General features: G+C 52.6%; 1 protein-coding gene across 1 annotated transcript in view; it reads right to left on the reverse strand.

Annotated features, from left to right (window-relative positions):
* Positions 1-26,053, reverse strand: part of SPOCK1 (SPARC (osteonectin), cwcv and kazal like domains proteoglycan 1) — a 471,580-nt gene that overhangs the window by 78,937 nt on the left and 366,590 nt on the right. Inside the window, exon 6 of the mRNA XM_079772660.1 lies at positions 4,436-4,550. Within this exon, the coding sequence (XP_079628786.1) occupies positions 4,436-4,550 (115 nt within the window). The remainder of the gene's footprint in view (positions 1-4,435; positions 4,551-26,053) is intronic.

Genomic DNA, 26,053 nt, shown 5'->3' on the forward strand with positions numbered 1-26,053 from the left:
GTGGTCAAACTCATTTCCTACAGATGCAATCTAACATAGGAAAGCATAAAACGGGTTCTGCAGGGAGGATGGAGGCCCCACCCACGTGGCCGTCCCTGGTCCTCATGGGAAACCTGAGGCCCCTTGGAGGAACACGTGGGCCCCTCCACATGGTATGGAAGAAGGTGAGTAAGATCTTCCCTCGTCTGCTCTCCTACTGGGAAGTTTTCACCTCAGCCCCGAGGGAGCTCGGAACCCTTCCTCCAGCTGGACGGAGCCAAGCGGAAGGGTCTTTCTCTGATGAGGGAGCCGGAGGGAGGCGGGGCGGGCGGGACAGCTCAGGTCTGAGAGCGCAGAGGAGTTTGCTAGTTTAAACATGTGTCCTAAAGACTCTAATCGTACGAGACCTCTGTTTTCCCCTTAGATTCTCAACCAGGAAATGAGTGCCTCAGACATTTCCTTTTTCTTTTCCTTTTTTAGGACAATTCATTACTCTATACTCTTGAGGCTGAACTGGCATCATAGAGATAAGAGAGATAAAGCAATTAAGCAACTTGTCCAAAGTCATGAGGTGATTTAGAGATGTGAGAGGAAATATTCAGAGATATTAAAAGATGCCCACCCCCTCCGCCATATCCTCAGGGACCACATGAAAGGGGAGATGCCAGAAGAACGAAGAGAAGAAAAGAAAACCAGCCACTTGGTTTTGATTTCCCCCAAACAGTCTTGAAACTTAAAGCCAAGGCAGAAGAGGCAGAGACGTCTACAGGATTCAGAAGGAACGAGTCAGACCTGCCCGCACACACCTTCACACTCACATCCCGTACTGATCAAGGTTGGGGCTACAAGACTGACATTTTGGGAAGAAGAAGAAGAACGGAGAGGCAGGTGAGTCCCTGGGAAAGGTTCTGTTTACCACAGTTCTCCCTGTCTCCAGCCCATCTTCGGGGCCCGGGCAGGGAAGAGGCACCTGTGAAACCCCAGACGGTGCAGAGCCCCAGCAGCAGAGAGGACCTGTGGTTTGCTACTGCTATGAAATCTAACTGGGGCCGAGCCTTGCCAAACTATCCTCTGCATAGAATAGACATGGCTGCCCAGCAGACCCAAGGACGGAGCCCTGGGATGGCAGCCTCACCACTGTCTTTCCTGACATCCTCAAGTTTTCTGTGACCGTGGAGGGGGCCAGAGAGGGGCTGTGTGAGGACTAGGGCGCCCACAAGAGTAGGACACAGAAGAAAGAGGGTGCAGGATGGTCTTCCTAGGCATGGGATCTCAAACATCCCATTGGATGCAGTGAAGATGAGCACTGAAGGCCAACCGACTGGAGATGCGAGCGCTCCACGAGGGTGGGTGCCAAAGAGCCGGACAGCACCAGGAGCCGCTTTCCCCAGCATCACAGCTCATAAGCCCCCCCCCCCCACCTTTCTAGAATTTTGACAGGACCCTGATTTGACGGAATTGACCTGGAAGTGACTACATTAATGCTTTCATCACCACATGGAACCAAGGTTCAAAACAGAAGATTGAAAATAAAATATGAACAACAACAATAATAATGCCACATTCTGACGCACCCGCATTGTGAGACCATGAAATGTCATTTCTGCAAGAGGCGCAGAAACAAGACTGCTTCTGACACAGTCCAGAGCCACAAGCGCCGCCAAGGTCAAGACGGCCTCACCCACTGCCCAAAGCTCTGGGAGGAGCAGGACAGGAAAGGGGAGGTGACCGCGTGGCCACCCCTCCTCCTCCCTCCTCCCCCACAGCTAAGGGGCCAGAAGGGAGCCGCTTTTCATGTCACCTCTGACCTCTCCCTCACCCGTAGGTCCTCTTCATCCCCAGTGCTTAGCACTCACTGCCGCTCAGTCCTGTGAGAGCTGAACTGACAGATCAGAGGGAGAGGTCGGCCTTCCCCTGGTTGATTCTGTCCAGGTAAAATGCCATTAATTTAATCATCCCACATAATGACCCTAGGGGTTTGGTGATGTCCTCATTGCCCATAATATGTCCTTATCCTCCAGGGAAACACCCATCAAATCTGTATGAAAAAGTTAAGCATCATACCCTGATAGGGGATTCTACTTTCCGCCATTAGCATATTGTTGGATATGTAATAAATTAACTACAGCCATTCAGTCTTATCATCCACAGGTAGTTGCTTCCCTCCTCCTCCCCCCCCCCCCCCTTATATAAAACTCTGCTGTGATCACAGCCCAAGAAGGACGGCTTCAGAGCCACACAGGAAGAACTGCGCCAAGTGTGGCCGCGAGGCCCTTCGTGCAGCAGCCTCACTGTGACGGGCGCTTTCTTGGACACACGCCCCATGACCTCAGAGACTGAGTGTGGCGTTCCAGGACTCTTTCCAGGGGCAGACAACTTCAGAAAAGCCAACTGGACTCAGAAACGCCAGTGGAACACACAGTAGTCACATCGGACTGAAGGACTGATAAGGGAAATATACTTTTGATAATTTGTCTGGAACAGTGTCACTATAAATTTTTATTGTTCTCATTTCTGACAGGTGTGTGATGAAGTCCCTTCTCTTTCTTCTTGGTCTAGCTCTCACTATTAATCGTGGTCTGTGCTTCACAAACATTTGGAAATGAAACACTTTTGAATAGTATTCTTGTTGCGCGCCCCCCCCCCGCCGCCGCCTCGGCCCCGAGCTCTCAGAATTCAGGAACAGCACTGTTTTCCGAGTCTCTTTACTTTTAATGGCCATGTAGTTACTCGCATAGGCTTGATAAAAATATGCTCCCATTTCTACTAGCATATGACTGGCCAAGTGAAGCGCAGGCGAGGCCGTGGCTGGAGTGTCACACTGCAGAGCGAACCGCACTTAGTCAGGTGTGAGAGCCCACCATTAAGAACAGGGCTGTACTTCACTGGGAGGACCACAAGCCTCCCAGGAAACCCGCCTGTTACCCAGCGTGGCGGGTCGGCAACCTCAGCAGAGCCGGCGCCCGCGAGGAGAGGGCATTCACCCCGTGTATGACATTCGGGCAGCGTGGTGGGGATGCGTTTCTTGGTTTGGTTTCCATGCCTCGAATGGAAGAGTAAATGAAAGCAATAAACTATGCACCTAGTCCTAGAATAACAGAGATTTCCTAAGAAGAGCGTAACGAGTCTCCCACAGAAGTGAACTGCTGAGCTCTGAGTCCCCACACCATAGGGCTTAGGTTCTCTGTCCGCACCACAAGGAGGGCGGTGGACGGTCACTAGCTTTCTCGCTGCAGTTGTATAAGTGAGTCAGGCCACCGTGCAATGCCATCAGCTTCTTGGTAACCAAGAGTAACCTATGGAGATTATTTGTGACCACAGTGATTTATGGTTTACCACTGTCCCTCCATATTCTGAGTAAATCTCCCAAAGGGCCCTTTAACACAATGTTTCTAGTCACCACCATGAACATGTTTAGACTTGACCATCACCTATGTGCCCTGAAAAGGCAATACAAGTTAAAAAGGGGCAAATGGATAAACATTCACACCCTTTCATCCTTCTCTGTTACAAAGAAAAGACACTACATGACATGCGCGAATCTGCATACACACACACACAGGGACACACACACAGGAACACACACAGGGACACACACACAGGAACACACACACACGGGGACACACACGGGGACACACACGGGGACAAGAACACATACAAGGACACACAGGAACACACAGACAGGAGCACACACACACAGGGACACACGCGCACACACGCTCCCACACTGGGACGTGCACCATCTGCAGTGGACCAGCCAGCTCTAACTGAGAAAGCCCAGGTCCACAGAAGGCAGCTTTCTATCCCGGGTCCATTAGGGAGCTGAGACCCATCATACGCCAGCCTCAAAAAGGAGCTGAGACCAGTGGGCGGCACTACCTTCCCCACCGTGAACCATCCACAGGAGCCCGCGCTCCCTCTCCTCTCGGCCACAAAGGGCAACAGCTGCCTGGGGAGGCATGTGTCCCCTGGCTGCGTGCTGTCTGCAAGCAGAATGCATTAATAGGGAAATGCTTTCGGAGGGGAAGACGCTCGGCCGTTATGACACCTCTGCAGTCTGTTTTGAAATTCGGCCTTGAGAGGTTCAAAGGATTCAGATTAGAGTTCAAGGAAGACCAAGATGTACCCCAGGGAAGGCCCTGGTCTTAGATTCTGAAAACCTGCCCTTCCTACTCGAGCCAGTTCAACCTCTCAAAGAACCTAGTGCATATCTTGGACCAGCAGAGTTAATTCAAGACGCCAGCTCTTTTTCTTTCTAATGGTGGCTGAAGGCAGTTCAGGTGCGAGTCCCTGAATAAGCCGCAGTACCTGCCAAGTAAGCCCCTCTCCCCACCTGGGCTGGACCGGCTCTGAGGCTCCGATAAACACCACAGGGCTGGCATCTGGGCAGAGCTGGCCATGCCCTCCGTCCCCGCCCACCCGCCCTCCTTCAGGGGTTCCCCTGTGATCCACTCACCATTCTTCTCTGCCTTGTGCTTCGGAGGCTCGGGCTCAGGGAGACATGGGCAGGGCCCATCACAGAGGGTGCTGAGGCTCTTGCCAGTGGAACAGGCGTGGAAGTCCATCTTGCACTGCAGAGAGAGAGGACAGGCCTTAGGGGCAGCCGGGCAAGCGCCCACTGGGCTTCCTCAGGGAACAGCCGTGCCCTCTGTGTGCACAGGGCTAAGACGGGGAGTGCCGAGCTGTCTCGGGTGCAGTCGGAATTACAGCACACTGAAGGAGACATGTTTTCCCAGGTGCACAGTCACATCTAAAACTGCTGCAGCAGCGCTGGGAGGCTGGCTTAATAAGTGCTAAACTCAACATGACTGTTAATCAAGGTATTCGTCTGGAACCACATCTTGGAGTCCCAAAGGCTCCACAAAGATTCCCCCCCCCCACCCCCCCACACACACACCCAGCAGAGGCAGCTTCTCCACGTTTCCTTGTCCCAAGTGGAGCATGCAGGGTCCCTCTCAGCTGCCCCCACGCTCCTCCTGGGGAGGAGAGTATCTACTTAGTTAACCGTTCAGTAACTATCTATTTCCTGTGGTATGTGTGAGGCCCAGCACTTCCCCTTGGAACCAGAGGAGTCAATGCTTTAGTTTCGACCATCCAAACCCAAGTTTGCAGTCTTTCCCTGGAGGACACCGGTGGTTCAAACCAGCCCGAGACTGGCGGAAGCAGCCACCCGATTCTTAGACTCACGGTGGAAGCCCCAAAGCCACCCATCCACTTGCCAGCCCTGCCTCCGTAACGACGGGCGATCCCCCATCACTTTCCTAAGCATCAACCGCTTCAGAACACAGGCAGGAGAGAAGGGTGCTATCCACAGGGGCACAGGCCTCCACAGGTGACAGCCTTTCTTATGCTGACATTACAGCATAAGAGACGGAGGCTTGGAGCTGAAATAACAGAAGATGCTGACAGGGGCGGAGCCAGGAGTCACAGGCCTGTCTGACTCTGGGCTGAGCATCAGGTGGCCCATGTCACCGCCTCCAACCTGTGATGGGCTTGAGGGAACAGACAGCGGGCTCTGCGCTCTGGGTTGTTATTGGCAGCATCTGAGCTGAGAGCTCACCCCTTTTTGACTGTAAAATCCTCAAGATCAAGGCCTGTGTGCAGTCAGTCTTCTGCAAAGGCCCTTGGGTTCGGGACCATGTTTGCATCTGGTGGAGGTTCAGAGGAGGAGGAGATAGGCGAATTTTACCCCCCGCGCGCAGCTCTTATCTGGTGCCACAGGGAGTGGTTTAAAAGAAAGAGAGGAGGAGATACAGCTCTTGCCCTAGGAAAACACTAATGCATGGGAAAGGCCAGGAGCATTTGCAAAGCAGCACACATGAGTGCAGATGAATGCTGGCCCATTGTGAGAGGACCAGCCATTCATCCCAGACCAACTACCCAGAGAGGGAAAGGGCTCTACGCCTGCTTCTAAGTGTCCTGGAGTCACTCTTGTGGAACTCCCGTGTCGCCACAGCCACTGCCAACCCCTGGGGAGCAGCAGACAGGCCTCCAGGGCGCGGCTCCCTCTTCCTGCAGGTCTCCCTTCCGTGCGTACTGCCAGGCGGCTAGGATGCGCTCAGTGTGCTCGCAGGAGATGCGGGGCTGGAAGAAAACAGCCATGGCCCCAGCCTCACACATGAACTGACTTCATGAGGAAGCAAAAACCGGTGTTCTGAAGCCGTGTGGACGTGGCCGTGAGGGGAGGCAGGATGTGTGTCTAGGGAGGGATGCAGCACAAAAGAGAGCCCCAGGGATGGGCATGAGCCAGGCCAAGGGGAACAGGGAAACTGAGTCAGAGCTGAACAAGCTGGCAGAGCACTTTACAGCAGATGCAGGCCACCTCCTAGAGCAGTGGTCGGCAAACTCATTAGTCAACAGAGCCAAATATCAACAGTACAATGATTGAAATTTCTTTTGAGAGCCAAAATTTTTAAACTTAAACTTCTAACGCCACTTCTTCAAAATAGACTCGCCCAGGCCGTGGTATTTTGTGGAAGAGCCACACTCAAGGGGCCAAAGAGCCACATGTGGCTCGCGAGCTGGAGTTTGTTGACCACTGTCCTAGATAAAACATCTAGGCCTCAGTTGTAGTTCAGCTCCGGACCCAGAAAAGCAGCAAACCAGGTGGGTGACACCAGGACCAGCTGCAATGACCAATGACCCCCTGCCCTGACCCTGACCAATCAGTAGAGACCATGACCCTGAAAGAACATGCCTAGAAAACTGATGAATATTCTGCTGAGACCCTCCCCTAAGATCCCCACCTGCAAGAGAGATAAAAGCCTCAAGACAAAGACCCAGTACACAATCTCCTCTGGGAGCAGCCCACACCATTCCCTTTCCCCTCTTCTTCCCTCTCTTCTTCCCCCCACAGCACGCATCCCCTAAACTCTAAGGGACCCCATGAGGCTTGCAACAAGGGGAGCAATGGACAGCGGCAGCTTGTCCCAGACCAACCCCCTGAACCTGTCTCCAAGGCCCCCTTTTCTCTGACTTCCCAGGGAGCTAAGGCAGCCCAGCCTAGGCTCTCCTGTCGCTTCTTCTATGCTAAGCCCTTCCACAGCTTTAATAAACATCCTCATAGTCACCCGGGCTCCTGTGTGAGATCTTCCCGACACAAAGTCCAGAACCCTGCCGGCTGGCCCTAGGCAGACCTGCTCAGGGCGAGGACCCTGTAAGGTAACAGGAACACCGGCAGACTGTCCAAAGGGTCAGCGATAAGCAGAGGAACGCTGGCAGTGGCAAGTGAGTCTCCACTACAGGCTTCATTTCAGAGAGCACGGTGCATGCTCAGGGGCGGGGCGAGCTGAAGACACTGGCCAGCCCCCTCCACCTCCCCCTCCTCCCCTGGGCCCGCTCTCTGGAACAACTCTCCGTTTCAGACTGGCAGTTCTCAGACTATCTGTCAACAGCATCCCCAAAGCTAATTTAGAGGAAACTGTGAAATTTTTTTGTAAAAATGTATTTTATAAAGTCAAATGTAGTACGTTTACTTCCATAAAGCCTTATCACACTGTCACTGTAACTGCCTGTTTCCATCTGTGATCGGCTGGAACACTTTCCCAAGCGTCCTCCGGCTCCCTGGAAGAGGGGTCCACACGTGCTCACCGCCCTGCCTACAGCACCCTGGGCTGTGCGCCTGCCTCTTAGAGCCCGTCCTGGAGGTGGAAGAGCAAAACACAGACTACAAACTGACGTTCTTGGGAACTGATGAGGGGCACCCATATGTCCTCACTGCAGAAAAAAACAAAACTTGGGGGATATTAAAAAAAAAAAAAGAGGAGGAAATAGGTATAAAATAGGTACTTTTTGGATTTGGAGTAGAGAGCCAGTCAATGATGCAAAGCTCACAAGTGGCCAAAGCTAAAGGCAGGCCTGGAGCTCCATGGGCAGGGGACAGAGACCCAGGCAATGAGTGGGTCCCGTCACATGTCACTGCCGCCTGGGGGAGCCCTCCCCCCTCAGGGTCTGAGCAGCCAGGAATCAGCCCTGCTCTGGCCTCCACTCTCCCTCCAGAGGGAAAGCTCGGCACCTTGCCGTAGGGGTGAAATTGCATGTCTCATAAAAGATATTCTGTAGTCCTAACCCCCAGTATTGCAGAGTGTGGATTCAGAAATAGGGTCTTTATAAAGACAATGATCCTATATAATAAAGCCCTAATATGCAAATCGACCGAACAGGAATGACTGGTCTCTATGATGCGCACTGACCACCAGGGGGCAGACACTCAACACCCAGAGGAAGGGAGGCAACCAGCCACAGTGATCAGGGGGCAGGGCCTGCCAGCGAGCAGTGCCAGCCACCAGCCAAGGCGGGTGCCAGTGGGGACCCCCGATCGCCCCGCCCGCTGGTTGCCCCGCAGATGGCCCTGATCACCAGCCAGGCCTAGGGACCCTACCCTATATATTGGGAACAGTCTCTTAGATTTAAAAATTAAAACCTGGCAAGGCTACTCTAACACTGAAAAAACAGGATGATGCAGTGATGACATACATGGACTCTGGCTTGCACGTTTTGTGGTCATCATCCTTGATTCTGACATTTATAACTGTGTGACAAAGCCAATTATTTCTCTCTGCTTCAGTTTTTCCTCCCATAAGATGGGGAAAATGGTACTACTGCCTCAGAAGGATCATGTTATGTACTACTTTTTATAATCAGGACAAAATAATGTAGCTGCCCATACAACAGCAAGATGCCTTTCACCTGTATGAAAAGTATGGTCACTGGTGCATGCAGCGTCCCAGATTGCGAGAGGGATGTCCGACTGCCGGTTTAGGCCCGACATTCCCCGAGGGGTCCTGGATTTCGAGAGGGTGCAGGCTGGTCTGAGAGACCCCTCTTCCACCTGCATGAATTGCGTGCACTGGGCCTCTAGTGTTGTGAATGAGCTCATTAGGGTGGGTCCTAATCCAATAGGGTGTGCTTTCGAGAAGGGGAACCTTGGACTCAGACAGAAGAGTGCAGAGGGGAGAGGATGGCGTGAAGACGCAGGGAGTATTTTTTTGGCTGTGCTTGCAGCTGCCAGGAGCTAGGAGAGGGGCATGAGATGGAGTCTCCCTCATGCCTCAGAGGGAACCAACCTGCCCACACTCAATGCCAGACTTCCACCTCTGGACTGGGACGCAATACATTTGCTGTTTAAAACCCCCCGTTGGTGGCACAGCAGCCCTAGCAAACTGATGTACCTCCCATCCAGATCTCTAAGAAGAGATGGTGTCTGAGGAATGCAAACACCCATCTTACTTAGGTTTATAGAGCACAGATCTTGTGCCAAGATGGCTCGGCTCTCCTGGAACGAAGTAAATAACACGAACGGCAGGGCAGCCTCGGGACACGGAGCAGCTGGACGTAAAGAACTGGGCCAAATTATATCAGCTGCGACTCCCGCCCGCAACAGAGGAAACATGAAAAATTCAAGCCTTTATATTGACTTTATGATAAAGAAGTTAAATAACTAATTAGCCATGACTATTTAAAAGAGGAGAGTTGAGAAAGCGGGAAATCAGTCAAGTATTGTACTGGAACCCGTTTCATACAAATGCAAATATAAATGTAAATGCGAACCCCGAAACTCCCAGACCCTCAGCCTACTGCTGGAGACAAGCCTCTCCAAGCGTCAAGGGGACAGAGGAGACAGGGAGAGCCAGAGATTCACGACTGAGCAGAAATATTCGAAATGTTGACCTACTTCAAAATAAAGGTGCCAGCAGATTTCACAACCAATCTTCCCTCCCGTTTTGCATAACACACTGACTTGTGGGAATGAGGGAGCGTTTGCCGGCAAAGGGCCAGTAAATCCTTCTCTTCTGTGATTTGTAAAGGAAAACTAATAACCTCTGTCTGGTTCACTGCTCACGCAGGTCTCCCCCGAGAGCAATTCCCCACCACTCACACTCTTCGCTTTGCCTTGCATGCTTTGGGTATTATTTTTAACATTTTATTTAAATTGCTTTCTCCACTGTTTTTCATCAACCTATCATCTATTTTTAAACCAGCCTGTTGACAGTTCACAGTTGACAATTGTGTTCACAGTTGATGAATTCTGATTTGTTTTCACTCCCCTAAAATCATGTCAAAGAAGGGGGGGCGGGTAATCTCACAGCTCTGCTGTCTTTAGTAATGGGGCACAAAGTGAGTGGCTGCTGACTGCACACACTACTCCTGAGGGATGGAAGTACAGCCGTCCATCTCTGCCCAGGGCCCGAGTGTGTCCATGGTCATCAGGAGGAAGCTGTGAAGAGAAAGACTTTGGTCCCATTCAGAGTTGTGTGTGTGTGTGTGTGTGTTCCTTTATTGAGCACCTACTATGGGCCAGGCCCTAATCTAAGGCCATGAACCAACACCAGGACCAAGGCCCTATTCTCATGGAGTTTATGTGGCTGGTGCTGGTGAGGGCTGCATGCAGATACAAAGGACAGCGAGAGACAGAGAAGGATGGGGTGGGAACGTGCATTCAACTGTTGTGATTTTAGCATGGACTGCCTATTAGGTGAATTGAATTACTGTTCTTATAGGTATAATAATATCTACTAAGATGGCTGTCCTGTAGGAAACGCCTGTTTCCTTTCCTTAGAGGAAAGGTGTCCCAATGCCTACAAATTGTTTCTCAATAATTTAGGGTGAAAAGTATATATGTGCAGACAGAGAGAGAGAGAGAGAGAACATTGAAAAATGTTAAGAACTGCCAAATCTCGGTGGTTGGTAAACAAGTATACATAGCATTATTCTTTAAATTCTTCCACGTTTAATAATTATTAAACCAACAGCTAGGGGAAAATAAAATAATGGAACTTCCTTTGCCCAGTGGTGCTAGGAAAACTCTTCCCAGAAACCACTCCTACTTGCTCTTTGAATTGCTCCATCTACAGGGTCTGGCCCTGCCTACTGCAGGGACTTTCTCCCAGGCCTCCCTGCTAGAGGGAGCACGCTCAGGGGAGGGGGCCGTGAGGATCTTGTTCACCGTCTGCAGGCCTGGCCTAGGACTGTACAGAGCAGGCCTTCAGCAAGGACTTGCCAGACAAATGACTGAGGTTCTCCTGAATCACAGTTCTCTCCAGGATGTAAGCCAGAACCTCTGAACCCCGGGCCCTCGGACCTGCAGCGTTTCAGATCTTGCAAAGTCCCTTGTGTTGCGTGCAGGGAAACTGAAACTCCCCCTTTTCCAATGTCACCTGCTCGTTGATGGCTTCTCTCTTTTTATCCCTTTAAAATCATAACCGCACCCACGATCCTCTTACACCGTCTTACTGTGCCTTTTTAATATAACGCCCGTCATCTAGTACAGTGTACAAATTTCTTGTTTTACTTGCTGTTTTCTATTTGTCTAGAATGTGGTTCCACGAGAAGGGGATCTTTGTTTTGTTCACTGCTATGGCTATTGCCAGTAGAAATAATGTCCTCTCACAGAGACCTGGGAAAAGCATTTCGGGAGGTTGAGGTTTCGAGGTAAGATTTATTGAAGAAGCTGCAGCAAACACAAAGGACTGGCCTGGATTCAGCTCCGGTGTCTCATCTCTGTCTGTCCTGCCACAGAAAAAGTCTAGACTTGTCTTCAAGCTCAGTACTAAAAGCCCAGGGTCCAAAAACTCCGTATCCTTGGCGCAATCCCCTGCAATCCTGCCACCATCCAGCCAGGTTAGTCTGTATCCCAGCTGCGCCCTGGCCAGCTGCGCCCAGGCCCACGCTTGGGGTCCATGGGGCTGCTGGGCCTCAGGCCACATGGGAGAACGTGTGAGGGAACAGGGTGAGGGCATGTTACGGAGCAAGAGACAGAGAGAGAGAGAAAGAGCTCCTTTGTTAGGCTGATTATAGTATCTCAGGTTTGGGAAGGACCAGGCTCTACTTCAAACTAACCAACCAACTTCCCAATCTTTCGGGGCTGGCATTGGGCCCTCCCCCTAACCAATGCACTTCCTAGATCTTCCAGGGCTCTGTGTCCCTTATCCAATCCAGTCCTTTCCCCAGGCCAACTCTCCCCCTTCGGGTCACCGTCTTAGTTCCTACTGTCCATGCCTCAAAGTGAAAGCAACTCCCCCCACCCCATGCCATCTTAGCCTCTGCTGTGCCTGTGCCCAGCAGAGAAATTTCTCCTGCTGTTTTTGTTCCTCCCTGGTTAATGACTGGTTTTCTGCTTCTGAGACGTGGAGGTCCCCTGCGGAGTGTGTGAAGTGGTAGCTTCCTAGTGAAGCAGGCCCAAGTTTATTAGGCTTAATAATGTCTGATTCCCTTTGCTCCCCTCCTTTGTTAATATCTAGCTACTTACGCTAACATTTCCCAAGTATCTAACCCATAGTAGGTGCTGAAGAAAAAGATGTTGAATAGCCCTGGCTAGTGTGGCTCAGTTGGTTGAGCGGCATCCCGTGCACCAAGAGGTCACTGTGTCATTCCCGGTCAGGGCACGTGCCTGGGTTGTGGGCTTAATCCCCAGTAGGGGGATGTACAGGAGGCAGCCAACCGATGTTTCTCTATCTCCTTCTCCCTTCTTCCTCTCTCTCTAAAATAAATAATAAAAACCACATATAATTTAAGAAAAAATATGTTCAGTAAAGGAATGAGTGAAGTAAAGTGATGGCCTGTGTGCAATGGTGCCTCCCAAACCAGTACTTCCACCCCCACCCCAGTGTCAGGCTGTGAATAGGAGCTCAGACCCTTGACAGGACCCAAGCAAGGCAAAGCTCACAAGATGATGGAGGTCAAGCTTCCCCGCCCCAGCACTAGAGGAGAGGGGCTCCAAGCAGAAATAAAGCTGATTTACACAACAATGAAGAGGTATGCCACTTCAAGGAAGCAGGGACAGCTGGGGAGCCTTCCTCTCCTTGCCTGGCTCTTTTCCCCTCCAGGCAGGCCTCCTGGGTTTCCAGCCTCGGTGCCCAGTGCCACTCGCTCTCACTGCACTCGCCATACTGCTCCCATGTGCCTGCTGCATACCTGCCTCCTGCAGGAAATATGCATCTTTGACTCTGAAGCTGCTTTCTGGGATATTGATTTTAAGCTGTTTGTTAAGAAAGAACCAGAAAGAACCTTTGACCCTCCCCCTTTTCCCAAAAGATTCAGACAGAGAAACCTGCTTCAGGAAGGAGATCTTCGGAGGCAGCCTTAGCCTAATTGGAATCAAGTGTGGTAAACACGAGGCTACAGGCAGATGCCATGCCTGTCAGCTGGACACCGGGGTCCCGTTATTTCTGAGCAGCCCCGCAAGGATTTTCCTGCCCTGTGTGGTGTTCTTCTCTTCCTCAACTACCTGTAAACAAACCATTCTCACCTCTGAGATCTAATACCCTGTTCCCCGCTTTCTCCTTTGTCCAATTTTGTCTTATATAATCAATGTTGCCTCACTGATGTTGGCATTTTCATGCCTATGTGAATTCCCCACGCACCTGTATTAATCTTTTTCTCCTTTAATCTGTCTCTGTTAATTTGGCTATTAGCCCAGCCAGAAGTCAGAAGGTGGGAGGGGAAGTATGAATATCTCTTTGCCCCCACACTAGCATACTTAACGCAGGTCTGTTTACTTATGGGATTTAACCTGTGGGGGAGCTGGTGTTGGTGGGTTCGTTATGCAGATTAAGAAGCTGAAACCTCCCTGGAGAAAGCCAGTGACTGCCCGGAGGACCAGGCCCGTGAACCAATGGCAGGCTTCATTGTGAATGCAGCTCATTCAGCTTCTCCCTGGGCCAGTGCGTGGAGACTCAGACTCCTGAACAGCGAGGGGCCTGGCAGAGCCTCTGGGGCATCGCAGGAGATGAAGGAAGGAAGGGCGGTCCCTGCTGGAGGCGGCCACGAGGCTGAGCGACAGCTGGGAGCTGAAGCTGGCTGGCCTCTTCTTAAATGAAACCCTTGCATGTCAACTGCACTAGTGAGAATGATGTTATTCAAAAGCACTGTAAGTTGTTGAGTTAGCGAAAGTCACCTGCAGAAGTCAGGCTGATTAGCCAACAGACCCGGCTTAGATGATGTGGGCAGCTTCCCTTTGTGCTCCGATGGCGCCAGCCTCGGCGCCTCCGGAGGCGTAGGGCCTGCAGCTGCTGGGGTTGAGAGTACCTGTCACGTAGCATAAAGGGCTCTCCTGAGCAAAGCATTTCAGGAGCTGACAGTCCAGGGTGGCCCAGCCAGGCCCTCAGAAAAGATCAGCGGGCGTCTGAACTTGACTCCCACCTAGTGGTAAGCTCCTTGAGAGCGAGAACTGGACGCTGTCCATGTTGACACCCCCCAGGACCAGCAAGCCTCGCACCTCCAAAGTGGGCAGAAGGGGCATGCTGAAATTAACTCATCACCACCCAGCAACTCCAGGAAGCTAGGGGCCTGCACTCCCATTTCACAGATGAGGAGAACAAGGGAAGGAAGGAAGGAAGGAAGGAAGGAAGGAAGGAAGGGAGGGAGGGAGGGAGGGAGGGAGGGAGGGAGGGAGGGAGGGAGGGAGGGAGGGAGGGAGGGAGGGAGGGAGGGAGGGAGATGAGAATGACAGGAGAGAGGAGGAACAGAAAGCAGTGGGGAGGCAGGGCAGGAGAGAAGGGGAGAAAAGTAAGGAGGAAGACAAGGAAGAGAATGAAGGACATGCTGCAAGTGTAAAGAGAAGCAGAACCTCCCCAGGAGAGATGCCAGAAGGTGTGTGAGGCAGGTGCGGTGAGGGCAGGGGCCCCCTCACAAGTCTCCCGCCCACCTGGCTGTGTGGGCTCAGGCAGCTCGGGGAGAAGGAAGAGGCTGTTCCTAGGTGCTGGCACCTGCTAAGGTCTCTGCTGCTATAAATGGCCCTGGGATGCCTGTCTCTCCAGCTGTCCCTGCTTCCTGGGAGGCCCGCCCCCAAGAAGCCACCGCCCCCAGTGCCCGCCCCCTCCCACCCCCCACCCCCCTCAACACAGGGCAGTTTCCCCTACAGAGAGGATGCACAGGAGGGGGCAGGCAAGCGGAGGTGGCACCTCCTGTCTTTCTGACTCTCACCTCTCCAGCTGTGATAATGGAAGGAGAGAGGCTTTCTGCTCAGGCCCTGCTTGCCTCTCCCTGCAAACCTAGAAGGGCATCCAGGCTCCACTGCTTACTAGAGGTGAGGACCTGAGCGATTTGCATAACCTGGCCAAGCAGTCTTTCCTTATCACCAAATAAAGATAACCCCCGCCTGCAGCTGCCAGGGAATAGCAGGATGAGCAAGAGACCCCTAGTGCCTGCCTGCCGCTCCTGGCACAGGGCAGACAATGCATCTTAGTTCCTCCCTCCAGGGCTCCCAACCCTGCCTTCGTGCCTCCCTTCCTCCCACAGCTCTCCATAGAGTGAGCTCTGTGAAATGCAGATTTGTGAGTGATACTCACCCCCTTTACACCCATTCCCTTCACCCTCAAATAAAGCTTTTGAGCCCAGCAGAAAAGGCCCCTGGTGATCCATGGCAACATGTCCCTCCACCCTCATTCCTTTGCTTCTCTCCCAAACACACACCTACTCTGCTCCAGAGTACAGAGCCTCAAGCAGTGACACATGCTCCACCTTGGCCCCCTCCTTCCTGACACCTGTGTCTGCAGCCCCCAGGGAGCCTGTGGTTGGTGTCCCGGAGGGCTCCCAGCCTATGCCCACCTCGCTCTGACACATACCCAGTATTGCAGTGACTGCTTTCTTGCCTGGCTCTCTTTGAGCTCCACAAACACACTGTTTTAATTCTCTTGTTCAGACCCAATGCCTAGCAAAGCATCTAAAAAGAGAAGGGAATGAATAAGCATTGATGGACAAACAGATGCTTGGGCAGATGAACTGATGCACACAGTCCCACCTATCTCCCTGTCTGCTGAGCGAGTCCTCGTGGGCCTGGGGTACTCATCCCCAGTCAACCTGCCCAACAAACTCATCTCTCATCACACAACTGCAGGCTATGATACCCCTTGGCCCGTGAATGGCATCCGGTACACTGTCTCCCAGAGACAAAGCATGGACGGTCCCTCCTACTCCCCAAGGTGATTCTCCCTGCTTTTGGGAGGTCAGAGCAAAGATCCCCAAATGCCACCTCTTTCCTCACTGGTCGGATTAAAGCTCAAGTCCTCGTCTTTGAGCCCATCACCTCTGGTCCTAACTGCGCTTCCCCAGCAACACTGCCCCATCCTCCCAGCTGAGCTCCACCCTCCTCCCAGTCCCTGCTTCAGTCTGATGCTCACCTTTCCCTTTTCCCTTCCCAAGCCCCTCTGGGAGGACGCCTGCTGCTCCTTGGGGCGCCCTGGCTCCAGACTCACTTCCAACCTCCAGCTCCCCACCGCCACAGCCCACCCCTCTCTGTTCCCTCCCGTGCCCTGGTGTCCCTCCATTTATAACGGAGCTGCTGGGCTCCGGGCTCTTGTGTAATACATCTGCAGAGTAAAGCCACAAGCACTAGGCATGTCTGCATCCTCCACGGTGCTGGTAGAAATGGCTTAATAACATATAATTAATTAAATATATTAATTGTTTGCAACAACTAGTCATCTTGGCACCGCGCTCTGTGTTGAAAGCTTTACCATACTGCCTCCTTTAATTGTCACCCCGGCTGCTACGCCGTAGGAACTACTGTAACTATTATAGGAACTTACATGTGAAGAACTCGGGCCCAGGCCCATCTGCCCAGTGAGAGCCAGCTCTGAGGTGCAGCCAGGACTCAAACACAGGCTACCTGCCCCGAAAGCCTGGGCTCCTAGAGATTAATTATATGTCAAGATGTTTACCAGGCTCAGACAATGGTCCTCTGGTCAGCCCATGAAACCTGCGGGAATTCCTCTCTTATCGAGAAAGCAAAGTCACACAAACCGTGGGGGAATCTCCGTGTACCAAGGCCGCATGCCCTCGGGGCTACCCTGTTCTGCATCTGGCAAGGTGGAGAGGCGTTGCCCCTCCCAGCTGTCCAGTAGGGCCACTGTCATGGTCCCACGGGAACGAGGGCTCCATGAGGGCAGGGGCCTTGGTCTTTTCATTCATAGATGCATCTCAGGCACCTAGAACAGTGCCCAGCACATAGTAGGCACCCTTATTTGTTCAGTGAAAGAATAAATGAATGAGTTAGGAAAAAGCCCCCAGAAGACTACCAGACTGACCACGAAAGAAAGAATGAGTTCCTTGGAGAAACGTGCGGAGAGAACCACAGACATTCTAAGTGGCCACAGCAGAGAGCACTTCACAGCCACCAAGGGGGCGGGAGGGGGGTGACCAGGCCACTAATGAGAAGGTAGGTCAGAGCAAACAGAAGGCTACACCAACCATGACCTCTCCAAACAGCCCAGCCAGGCCTCTCAGTGGCTTCGTTCAAACTAATTTTCTCCTGGTTCTGAGCCCCTAAGGATCAGGCTTCCCAGGTGGTTAATCATTTGGCTCAGACAAAGGTGATGCCACCTCTGCTCTGGTCCCTCGGCAGGAGGGCTTGCTGCTGTGTCCCGTTGTGGCCCCGAGGATGAGCGGTCGCCTTCCTCGTGCTGTCTGCGTTGTCACCACTCACAGGCTGCAGAGACAGGCTCCTGGTTGCTGTTTTCTGACCTGGTGACCCCTCTGAGAGCCTGGGCATGGGAACCCCACTCTCCCCTTAAATCCAAAGACTCCACAGAGAAGCAGGAGGAAACGTGGATGGAGAAAGAGGAGCAGCGGTTTCTAGAGTGACAGGACGCATGCTGATCCCGGCAGCCCCTGACATTCTGAAAAACGAGAGAACAGATGCCAGCTAAGCATCTCCACCAACTCCTTTCCAAAGCTAACACCTCGCAAGGTCAAAAAAAGCCATTAACGTCTCCCCACAGCCTGACATAAGATAACCATCGCAGCATTCAGCTTCACTCTGTCTGCTCTTCCTCTCTCCTCTCTCTAGAAAACAAACCTTTCTGAACAAAGCCTGCGTGTATTCATAAGCACCAAAAAGATGAAGCGATGGATACAGGTTACCAAAAATGCCAAAGCAGGCTTTTGACCAAATGCAACAAGAGTAGGGCGATCTTTAAAAAATGAAACAGTAGCTTGAACTTTGAATTCCTGCCTGGTTTTCCTACGTAGAGATGAATGACCCTGCAGTGCTGAACGGAGAAGCCACACAACTCAAAGGTGATCTTCTTTGCTTGGTATCACCTCTGTGAAAAACACATTTAAGTAGTAAAATGCCCTTCCAAGGTTTCACTCCCTGATGGAGCCGAGTTGCAAAGCTGGTGAGGGCTGAACTGACTCGCATTTTCCTTCCTTTTTAAAAAATCTATCTTTTTATTGATTTCAGAGAGCAAGGGAGAAGGAGAGATAGAAACATCGATGATGAGAGAGAAGCATTGATCGGCTGCCTCCTGCACGCTCCACACCCAGGGATCGAGCCTGTAACCTGGGCATGTGTCCCGACCGGGAATCGAACCGTGACCTCCTGGTACATAGGTTGAGGCTCAATCACTGAGCCACACCAGCCGAGCTACCTTCCTCCTAATTAAGTTGTTTGCCCCAAAGAGCTCTCATCTCATTTCTCCTAGACCCCGATGAAATGTGAGCCAGCTAGACCACGTGCCCCACGAGGCTGACCTTGTGACCATTCTGCCCCGGGAGGCAAGTAGGAGTTCATGGTTCTCCCTGCTCGTCCCATGGCCAGCAAAGTCTAAGTCTTATCATTCATGGGAACCCCTGTCCTCTTGTACTTTCTCTTGGGGCCAAAATTAGAAACCCCAAGGACCCTGAAATGGCCTTGACTTGACACAGGCAAACGTACGAGGCTCCTGAGGGTCAGGTATCTAATGTTGGGATGGAGGTACCTGGGCAACTTCTGGGCACGTACAGGAAAATGCAGGCATGAAACCAGGTTTGTCCTGGGGACAAAGGGAGCACTTGCAAAAGATGTGTCCAGCACCCACAAAAGCTCAGTCTCTTAGTGAGATGCCAAGCCCCAACCAGGTGAGTAGGGATGTTACAGAAAACCCGAGAAAAACCAAGCCACATTTAGACAAAGGGAGTTACATTTTATTATTAAATTCTGCGCAGGCCAATGAAAAATGTGTCTTTCAAATTCTGGGTCCCCCAACATGGAGGAAACTTTTTCTATTTATATTTTTTCTAGCTCTTTGTCTCCCAAATTTGGAATGAGACTTCCAGGCCTTCTGAGAAAGAAGGCCTGCGTGCTGGGAAGGGGCCATGAGACCATATCTCAAGGTCTGGCCTGGTGCCAGCACTGACAACTCTGTCTGGGGCATAGTTTATGGCCTCTCTGGAATGGGAATAATCTTATTTTCCTTATTATTTAAGCAAGCAAGCGTTTACAGAAGCCAAAATAGGGTTAAAGTTTCAAACAGCAGTTTTTATATAAGATGGATGCTTCAGGGGCAGTTATGTAGATAGATCAGAGGGGGAAGCATTGGCATGGGCCCTGAGAAGAGGGGCCAGAATAGGAGTCCCCATTATAAGAAGGCAGGCCCTGGGAACAGAAGCCACCAGAAGTCCTTGTGAAGACTGCAGAGGACGATGAGGTTCAATGAGGACACATGACGGTTATCTAGGTACCGAGGACACAGACAAAAGAGGAGCCGCTGGTGGAGGTTTTCAGAGTCGATCAGCCCTCAGTATCCACCCTGTTGTGTGTCCTTGGGCAAGAAGGGGCCAGGCCGGCCCCAGGGTCCGGGCTGGGCCCCTTCTACAGAGGTCTGAGCAGAGGTGCAGCTTCAAAGATGGCGAGCTCATTACACATTCAGTCCTCAGATCCAAGCCTCTCACAGCCTTCCCTTCCCCTGATTTCAAAGTCAGACAGTTGAGGCTATCCTCCTACCCCTACCACGTTTCTACTTGCATATTTTGATGTCAGTCCAGAACCTGTGTTAATCAGGCCAAAATTCATTAACGGAGGCCGGCTGTGATCTCCAGGAAGCTAGCTGCTCTCCATCTGATATAATCTGTGTTTCATACAGCTGAGTGGTTTTTCAAACACTGGAACACCACACTCTGGGGGGACCCCATGGGCCCAGGGGTACAGCTCGTGTGTCGCGGTGCCTGTTGCCTTGTGTGTGCTCCCTCCCATGTCAGGGACTCGGGCGCTGCAAAGTAATAAGGAGCGCTCACGCCGCGGCGCCCCTCCTCCTGTGGTTGCCACAGATAATTAAGCTCATCAATTACCGCCTCTTTGCTGCGTAAGGAGGATGCCACTGGTGAAGCCCACAGGGAAGCCAGTAATAATACATCAGCGCTCAGATCCTCAGGAGCCGTACTGCTGACTTCCCAGAAGAGCAAAGTGGTTAGAGCAGGAGCTCACGTCATCTGACCGGGTGCAGGTTCACCCTGCTGCTCGACCTCCCAGCTATGGGAGGATTGATGAACCCTTCTATGCCTTGGTTTGCTCATCTGTAAAATGGGGTGGACTGTTGTGCTCCATTTATTCAGCTCATACCGGTATTTCTTGAGCACCTACTATGTGCCAGGCAGTGTTCTAGTTACCAGGGATATAGTGGTGAACAAAACAGGCCAGGCTCACATTCTAGAGAAGGAAGCCAGATGCAGGCAGAGCTAGTGTTATCGTGTTCCGCATTACTGTGCTTTATAAATGTTATATTTTTTATTTTTATTTTTTACAAATTAAAGGCAAGATCCTCCACCAGGTAGAAGATTATGACTTGCTTTATTATGATACTCGCTTCGCTGCAGTGGTCTGGAATGAGACCCACAATACCTCTGAGATATGCCTGTACTAGAAAACAATCAATAGTAAATGAAATGGTGTATATAAAGCACTTGGGACAATGCCAGGCTCCGAGCAGGGGCTACTTGGGAGCTGGGACACACAGGATACCTTCGGGGTACACACTTCCCCACCACACCTGCCATGGAGGGCATGGGGATGAGGACCAAGAATGGCATTTCTTCTGCCTTCGTCTTGGGACACTGCTGGGCTTCTGTCCCTCCAGGGTGACTGAGGGAACCATGATGCGATAACAATGCTACTGGGGTAGGAGTGAGGCAGTGTCCTGGAGGGCAGGAGGTGGAGGCAGGGAAACCCGGACTCAGACCCCGACTCTTCCCTGCTGGCTCTATGACCTGAAGAGCGGTCCTCACCCTCTGAGGCTCAGGTCTGCACCTGCCTCGTTGCATTGTGACGAGCAGCCAGGGTGATGGTTTGGGCTCAGCCCTGGGCCCGGCACAGGGTAAGTGTTTGTTCCGCTCTGCCAACCCCACCGTCTCCCCATGCTGACTCAGGAAGCCGCAGCTGTAAGGATGCCTCCATTCCACTTCTGAGACAGTGCCCAGAGTGCCTGAGGCATATAGAAGGGAAACACCAAGATTTAAATGTAGGGCCACTCCAAGTCATAGCTTTGAGGCATTTGAGAGCAAGAGCGGGAGGGTGACATTCCCCAGCAGAAGCTCAGCTCCGGAGAGATGGGCCCACTCACCATCTGTGAGGGTGTCAAGCTGCTGACGGCCTCCCTCCGACTTTCCCGCCCCAGAAGGAGGGAGGAGGCTACTGATGGGGAGGCTGGGTGGAGACTAGATGGCTTTAGAGGCCACGACCGGTGCCTGGGTGAACCCTAAGAAGTTTCGCTCTCTACGCTGGGGAGGAAGAGCCTCCCCATTGCCAGAGGAGGGAAGAACGGTGAGCCAGGCGCCCGCACACACAGGAGAAAAGGGCCAATGCACCCGTTCCGTCAGGACTGCAGTGACGGCCCAGTGCCGGGGACAGCGACGGGACTGACAAGGGCGACCGCTAAAAGCAGAGCTTCCCGTCCATTAGCTCATTCGGTCCTCACCATAAACCTCTACGGTATACACGCTTGGTTCTTAAAAGACTTGGCAATCAGATGGGTGCGGAACTGCACTCGCCACGTGTGAGCCAACATAACCCCCCTTCCTGCTCCCCCCGGCAGTGCCTTCAGGGCTGGGGCCGGGGCTCTGCGGTCACACGCGGCAGGTCCCAGTTCTGCCACTCACCACGTGAGTCTGGTTATAACACCTACTCCCAGGGCTGGTAAGTCTAAGGCAAATGAAATTACAAACTCATCAAGTGTCTGGCACGAGGACTCCCCATCTGCCCCCCTCCTTTCCTCGCTAAGAAGGGCCCTCATCTTCCTGCCCCACCCCCGGCGTTGTTAACTGGGTGCAGGACAGCTGAGGGCACCTGAGCGGCTAGGGACCCAGAGGGCTTCTGCCTGGACCCCCGGCTCCTTCCCTCTGCTCCTCACACCATCTCTCTCCCCCATCCCACACTCCGCCCAACCCCAAATTTTCTTTGTTGGGGACAAAATAGGCCACCCCGAAGGTTACAAGATGCCCTACCAGCCCCACCCAGATGCAGACACTGAGCAAGGACAGTCACAGTGCCCCTGTCATCCTCAGCGTCACGTGATGGATGAAGAAACTGGGACTCAGAAAACATGCGATTTGCCCAAGGTCACAGGATGATACCACGTAGAGCTGCGACTTCACCGATGCTTTCTGGGTCCTAACCAAGCGCTGCTCTTATGTAACACGCTGTCACTTCCCCGCTGCCGGGGAAGTCCTTGTGGGTAGTTGTTGAAATGAATTGAATCAATACAATAACGAGGAGACAGGAAAAGCCACCTAAAGAGAAAGATGAAGGGAGCAGGGCACCGCCCGCCTTTCTTTCCCTCCCAACTGATGAACTGAGGGCAGAGGGGTCGCTGAGTGACCGCCCTCCTGCGCCAACGGGTGAAGGCCACATCCTAGGCTGCATCTGAGGGGCTGACTGCGGCAGCGCTCCTCCCCTCAGCCCGCGGCTCTTCCCCAGAGGCCCCGCCAGGTCTGGGTGGAGTCCCGCTGCAGAACGCAGATGCATCACCAACTTCCCTGAACGTCCGAGTCTCCCTCTGGGAAGTAGGAATGCTGAGCTCCTGCCACAGTGGAGCACTCCCACAGGGGATATTTTGTATTTCTCAGTATTATCAATACTGAATTTGTCATCGGGTTCATCATAAGAGTTATTTCCTCAAGACCTCCAACCCTCCAAACGCCTCCATCCTTGGGCCTCTGTGTGTGGCTGGAGCCGCAGCCTCTCTCCCAGTGAATGGCACAGCATGGGTGCCAGGGCGGGGGACCCGGGAGCACTGTGACCGTGACATGCAGGAGACGCTGGAGTCAGAAGCACAGCATCAGCTTCAGGGGACCCAGAGAGGGTTCCTCAAACTCCATGGGAGAGAGAATACTGAAGAGCCTCAGAAAGAAGGTCAGGAAGCAGCAGGGGAAAAAAGGAGGGAGGAGAACGTGATCCAGGGGAAATGCATGCGTAGCTCTATCTACTGGAACCTCCCAACTTGGACTTCTACAACCCGGGGCTGCTGCCGCCGTTCTCTCTAAGTTACTGGTGCCCGGAAGTGCCTACCGCCCGCCCATGGAGAGCTCCTGGGGAGAAGTCAGGAGACTCGGTTCTAGTCTCTGCTTAGATGACAACCTGACTTATCAGGTCTCAGGTCTCGGTTTCCACATGTTGGGGGTCGGGGAGTGGGGGCCAGGAGAGGCTGGACTAGTTAGGCACCTGGCTTCCCTCCAACTGAAACAGAACATCCTACCTCAAGACGGACCTGGGCTCCTCTCCAGGGAGGGGCTACACCTATCCCTGCAGGGCCTCCCCGGGAATATGACCGAAGTCCCGGGGGGGGGGGGGGGGGGGGCGGGGCGGGGCGGGGGGAAGTGGCATGGACCTGAAGCCACATCCCTGCCTCCTGCATATTCATTGGGTAAAGTTAACTTCTAACCCCATTGATTTTGTCAATGTGAGTTTCTTGTATGTTTTTTATTTGCTCAGCAATCTCTCGCAGATTTGAACGATGAGCAATATCTGTCTCCCAAGTGGGCTTGTTTCTACTTTTAGATTCAAATCACCTGATCAGCTTGCTCCAAGGCATTAGAAAAAAAAGGAGAGAGAGAGATAAAAAGAGTGACATCAGGATGTAAAATCTATCAACCTCTTAGAGAAAGTTTGCTGCTCTCCCTGCTCTCCCACCATCACCCCTACCCCTCTGGATGTCATTAGCTTTTCATGCCAGTCACCTTTGTTTAGGTGGAGATTGTAGGCTGAGAGACACACAAACAAGTGGCCAGGTCAGTGCCTTCAAAGATTTTCAAGTAGATTAACCAGTGGATTGGCCGCACATTCTGCGGGACTGGCCGAGTTATGTGGTGGAGCACGGCCTTGACCTTAAGCTTTGTTGGGGTTGAGAGACAGAAAACCCTGTGGGGAGGCGTCTCCCAGGCAGCCCTGCACTTGGTGCAAGGTTCTGAGGGTTGGGAAGGAATGCGGCACTGGGGAGTCCAGGAGCAAAACAGAGATTAGGAATCAGAATCCAAGCCGGAGTCTCAGAGAGGAGAGGAGAAGTGCTCCAGGCAAGGAGACACACAGTCTGTGTGCAGGAGAGGAGGCCGGGGAGGAATGTGACTGCGGCCAGAGGATGCCCTGGAGAACGGGGAGGGGCGGGGGGCGGAGGGGCGCACAGAGTGGAGGCGCACTTCACACACGTGCCTGCACACTGCTGTCCTAGCTTCCCATCGCCCTCCGTGTCCTGCTCTTGAGATGAAGTCTCTGACACTCCCTCTGAATCAGAGTGGAAGAAAACAAAGCCAAAACCCTTCAGAGCCACCCTGTCTCAATAGCACCTTCCAATTTTCTGGTTAGCGCTGCTGGCGAAGGTGCATCAAGTCGCCGTTAGGGCCCCAGGCCCTAAACTGTGGTGATAGCTCCTGTCTCATATTGAGGACCCCAGTGGCTGGCAGGTTAATCTGCACCTTTGCCTTGTCCCACCCCCCGCCACAGCATGATGGCAGAGGCCTTGGTGCCTGTGACCCAGGGCAGGGGGACACCACCAGGTCTCCTGCACCCGGGGCCTGGAGAGCTGTCTGCCTCAGGCGCCACCACAGTGCCCCACCCAGCCAGCCTGCCTGAAGCCACAGGAAGCAGATGAGGAAACAGGAAATAGTCTCTGCTAAATGCCAATGTCCACTCAGCTTCCAAGTCCTATCAGATCCACCATCTAATTCTGAGACAAAAACATCAAAATATGCACCAATTTTTACTAAAAATAAAGGGACTAGAGCTGAGAGCATGCTTTTAGAAACTCACGTTTCCAAGCTCACTGTGTGAAGCCCTGAGTTTGGGGGCTTTGTAACAACAACGAGACGGCTCCACAGTTAGAGCTGGAATGAGCAAAGGGTCCCCTTCGGGAACACACCGGAGGTGCGCCAGGCCTGTGACAGGCCCCCGGTGGCTGGGAGAACCCCGCTTCCAGGTGACGGGCTGGGGGTAAGCGCAGGACTAACACCTGGACATGGGCATGCCTTGCTCTCTGACTTGGTTGGGACTCCAAGGAGAAATGAGTCAACTTGGAGACAGTCCATCATTTTACAACAGAAACAGCAATACGTTCTCTACCGAAGCTGGCAAAGCCCATGTGAGACAAGCTGCTAGTTTTAGGTTGTATTTCACTGAGAAAGGGTTGAGCTTGCCTCAAGAACAAACAACTTGGTGCAAAACAGCCATTTGAAGTTCATTCTTTTGTCAACAAAATTGCTGTGTAATTTCCAAGCTTCTCACAGAGAAGCAATTAGGCAAGAAAGACATCCATAGTCGGGACACGTGGGAGAGGGAGAAGAATCCCTAAGCTGTTCTCCACCTCAGAGCACACTCTACCCCAGCGAGTTTCACCAGCTGGGCTGCCCCTGGCACATCCAGGCCTTGCTCCCTCCGGCATGGCAGGCGTGTGGCACACAGATGTAGACGGCTTCAGGACCCTTGAGCTTCCATCCAGTGCAGCTAACTGTGCAGCCAGCAGACACAAGTGGCAGCCGAGACTACCAGCTCCTCAAGGGCAGGTGCCGTGCCCAGCCTGGCTCCCCACTCCCCACGGCACAGCCAAGCTCAGGGACCAGAACACAGCAAGCACTTTTGCCGGCTGAAGTTATGGAAAGGGCAGATCCAGCCAAGTTTGAATGCTATGCAGAGTTTCATCTTGAAAGCATGAGGCATCTCTCAAGTGCTCCACTGTCTCTGAGCCGGGAGAGAAAGAGGGTCATGGCACACACAGAATAGGCAGATTTTGTAAAAGAAAAATCCCTTTGTCCCCTGGGCTTTTTAAAGCAAGGGGTTTGACAAGATGCAACTTGATTCTCCGGGGACTCTCAGGCACCTGGAGTCATGCAGCAGTGT

Source organism: Cnephaeus nilssonii (assembly GCF_951640355.1).
Source record: "Cnephaeus nilssonii genome assembly, chromosome: 5".
NCBI lineage: Eukaryota > Metazoa > Chordata > Mammalia > Chiroptera > Vespertilionidae > Cnephaeus > Cnephaeus nilssonii.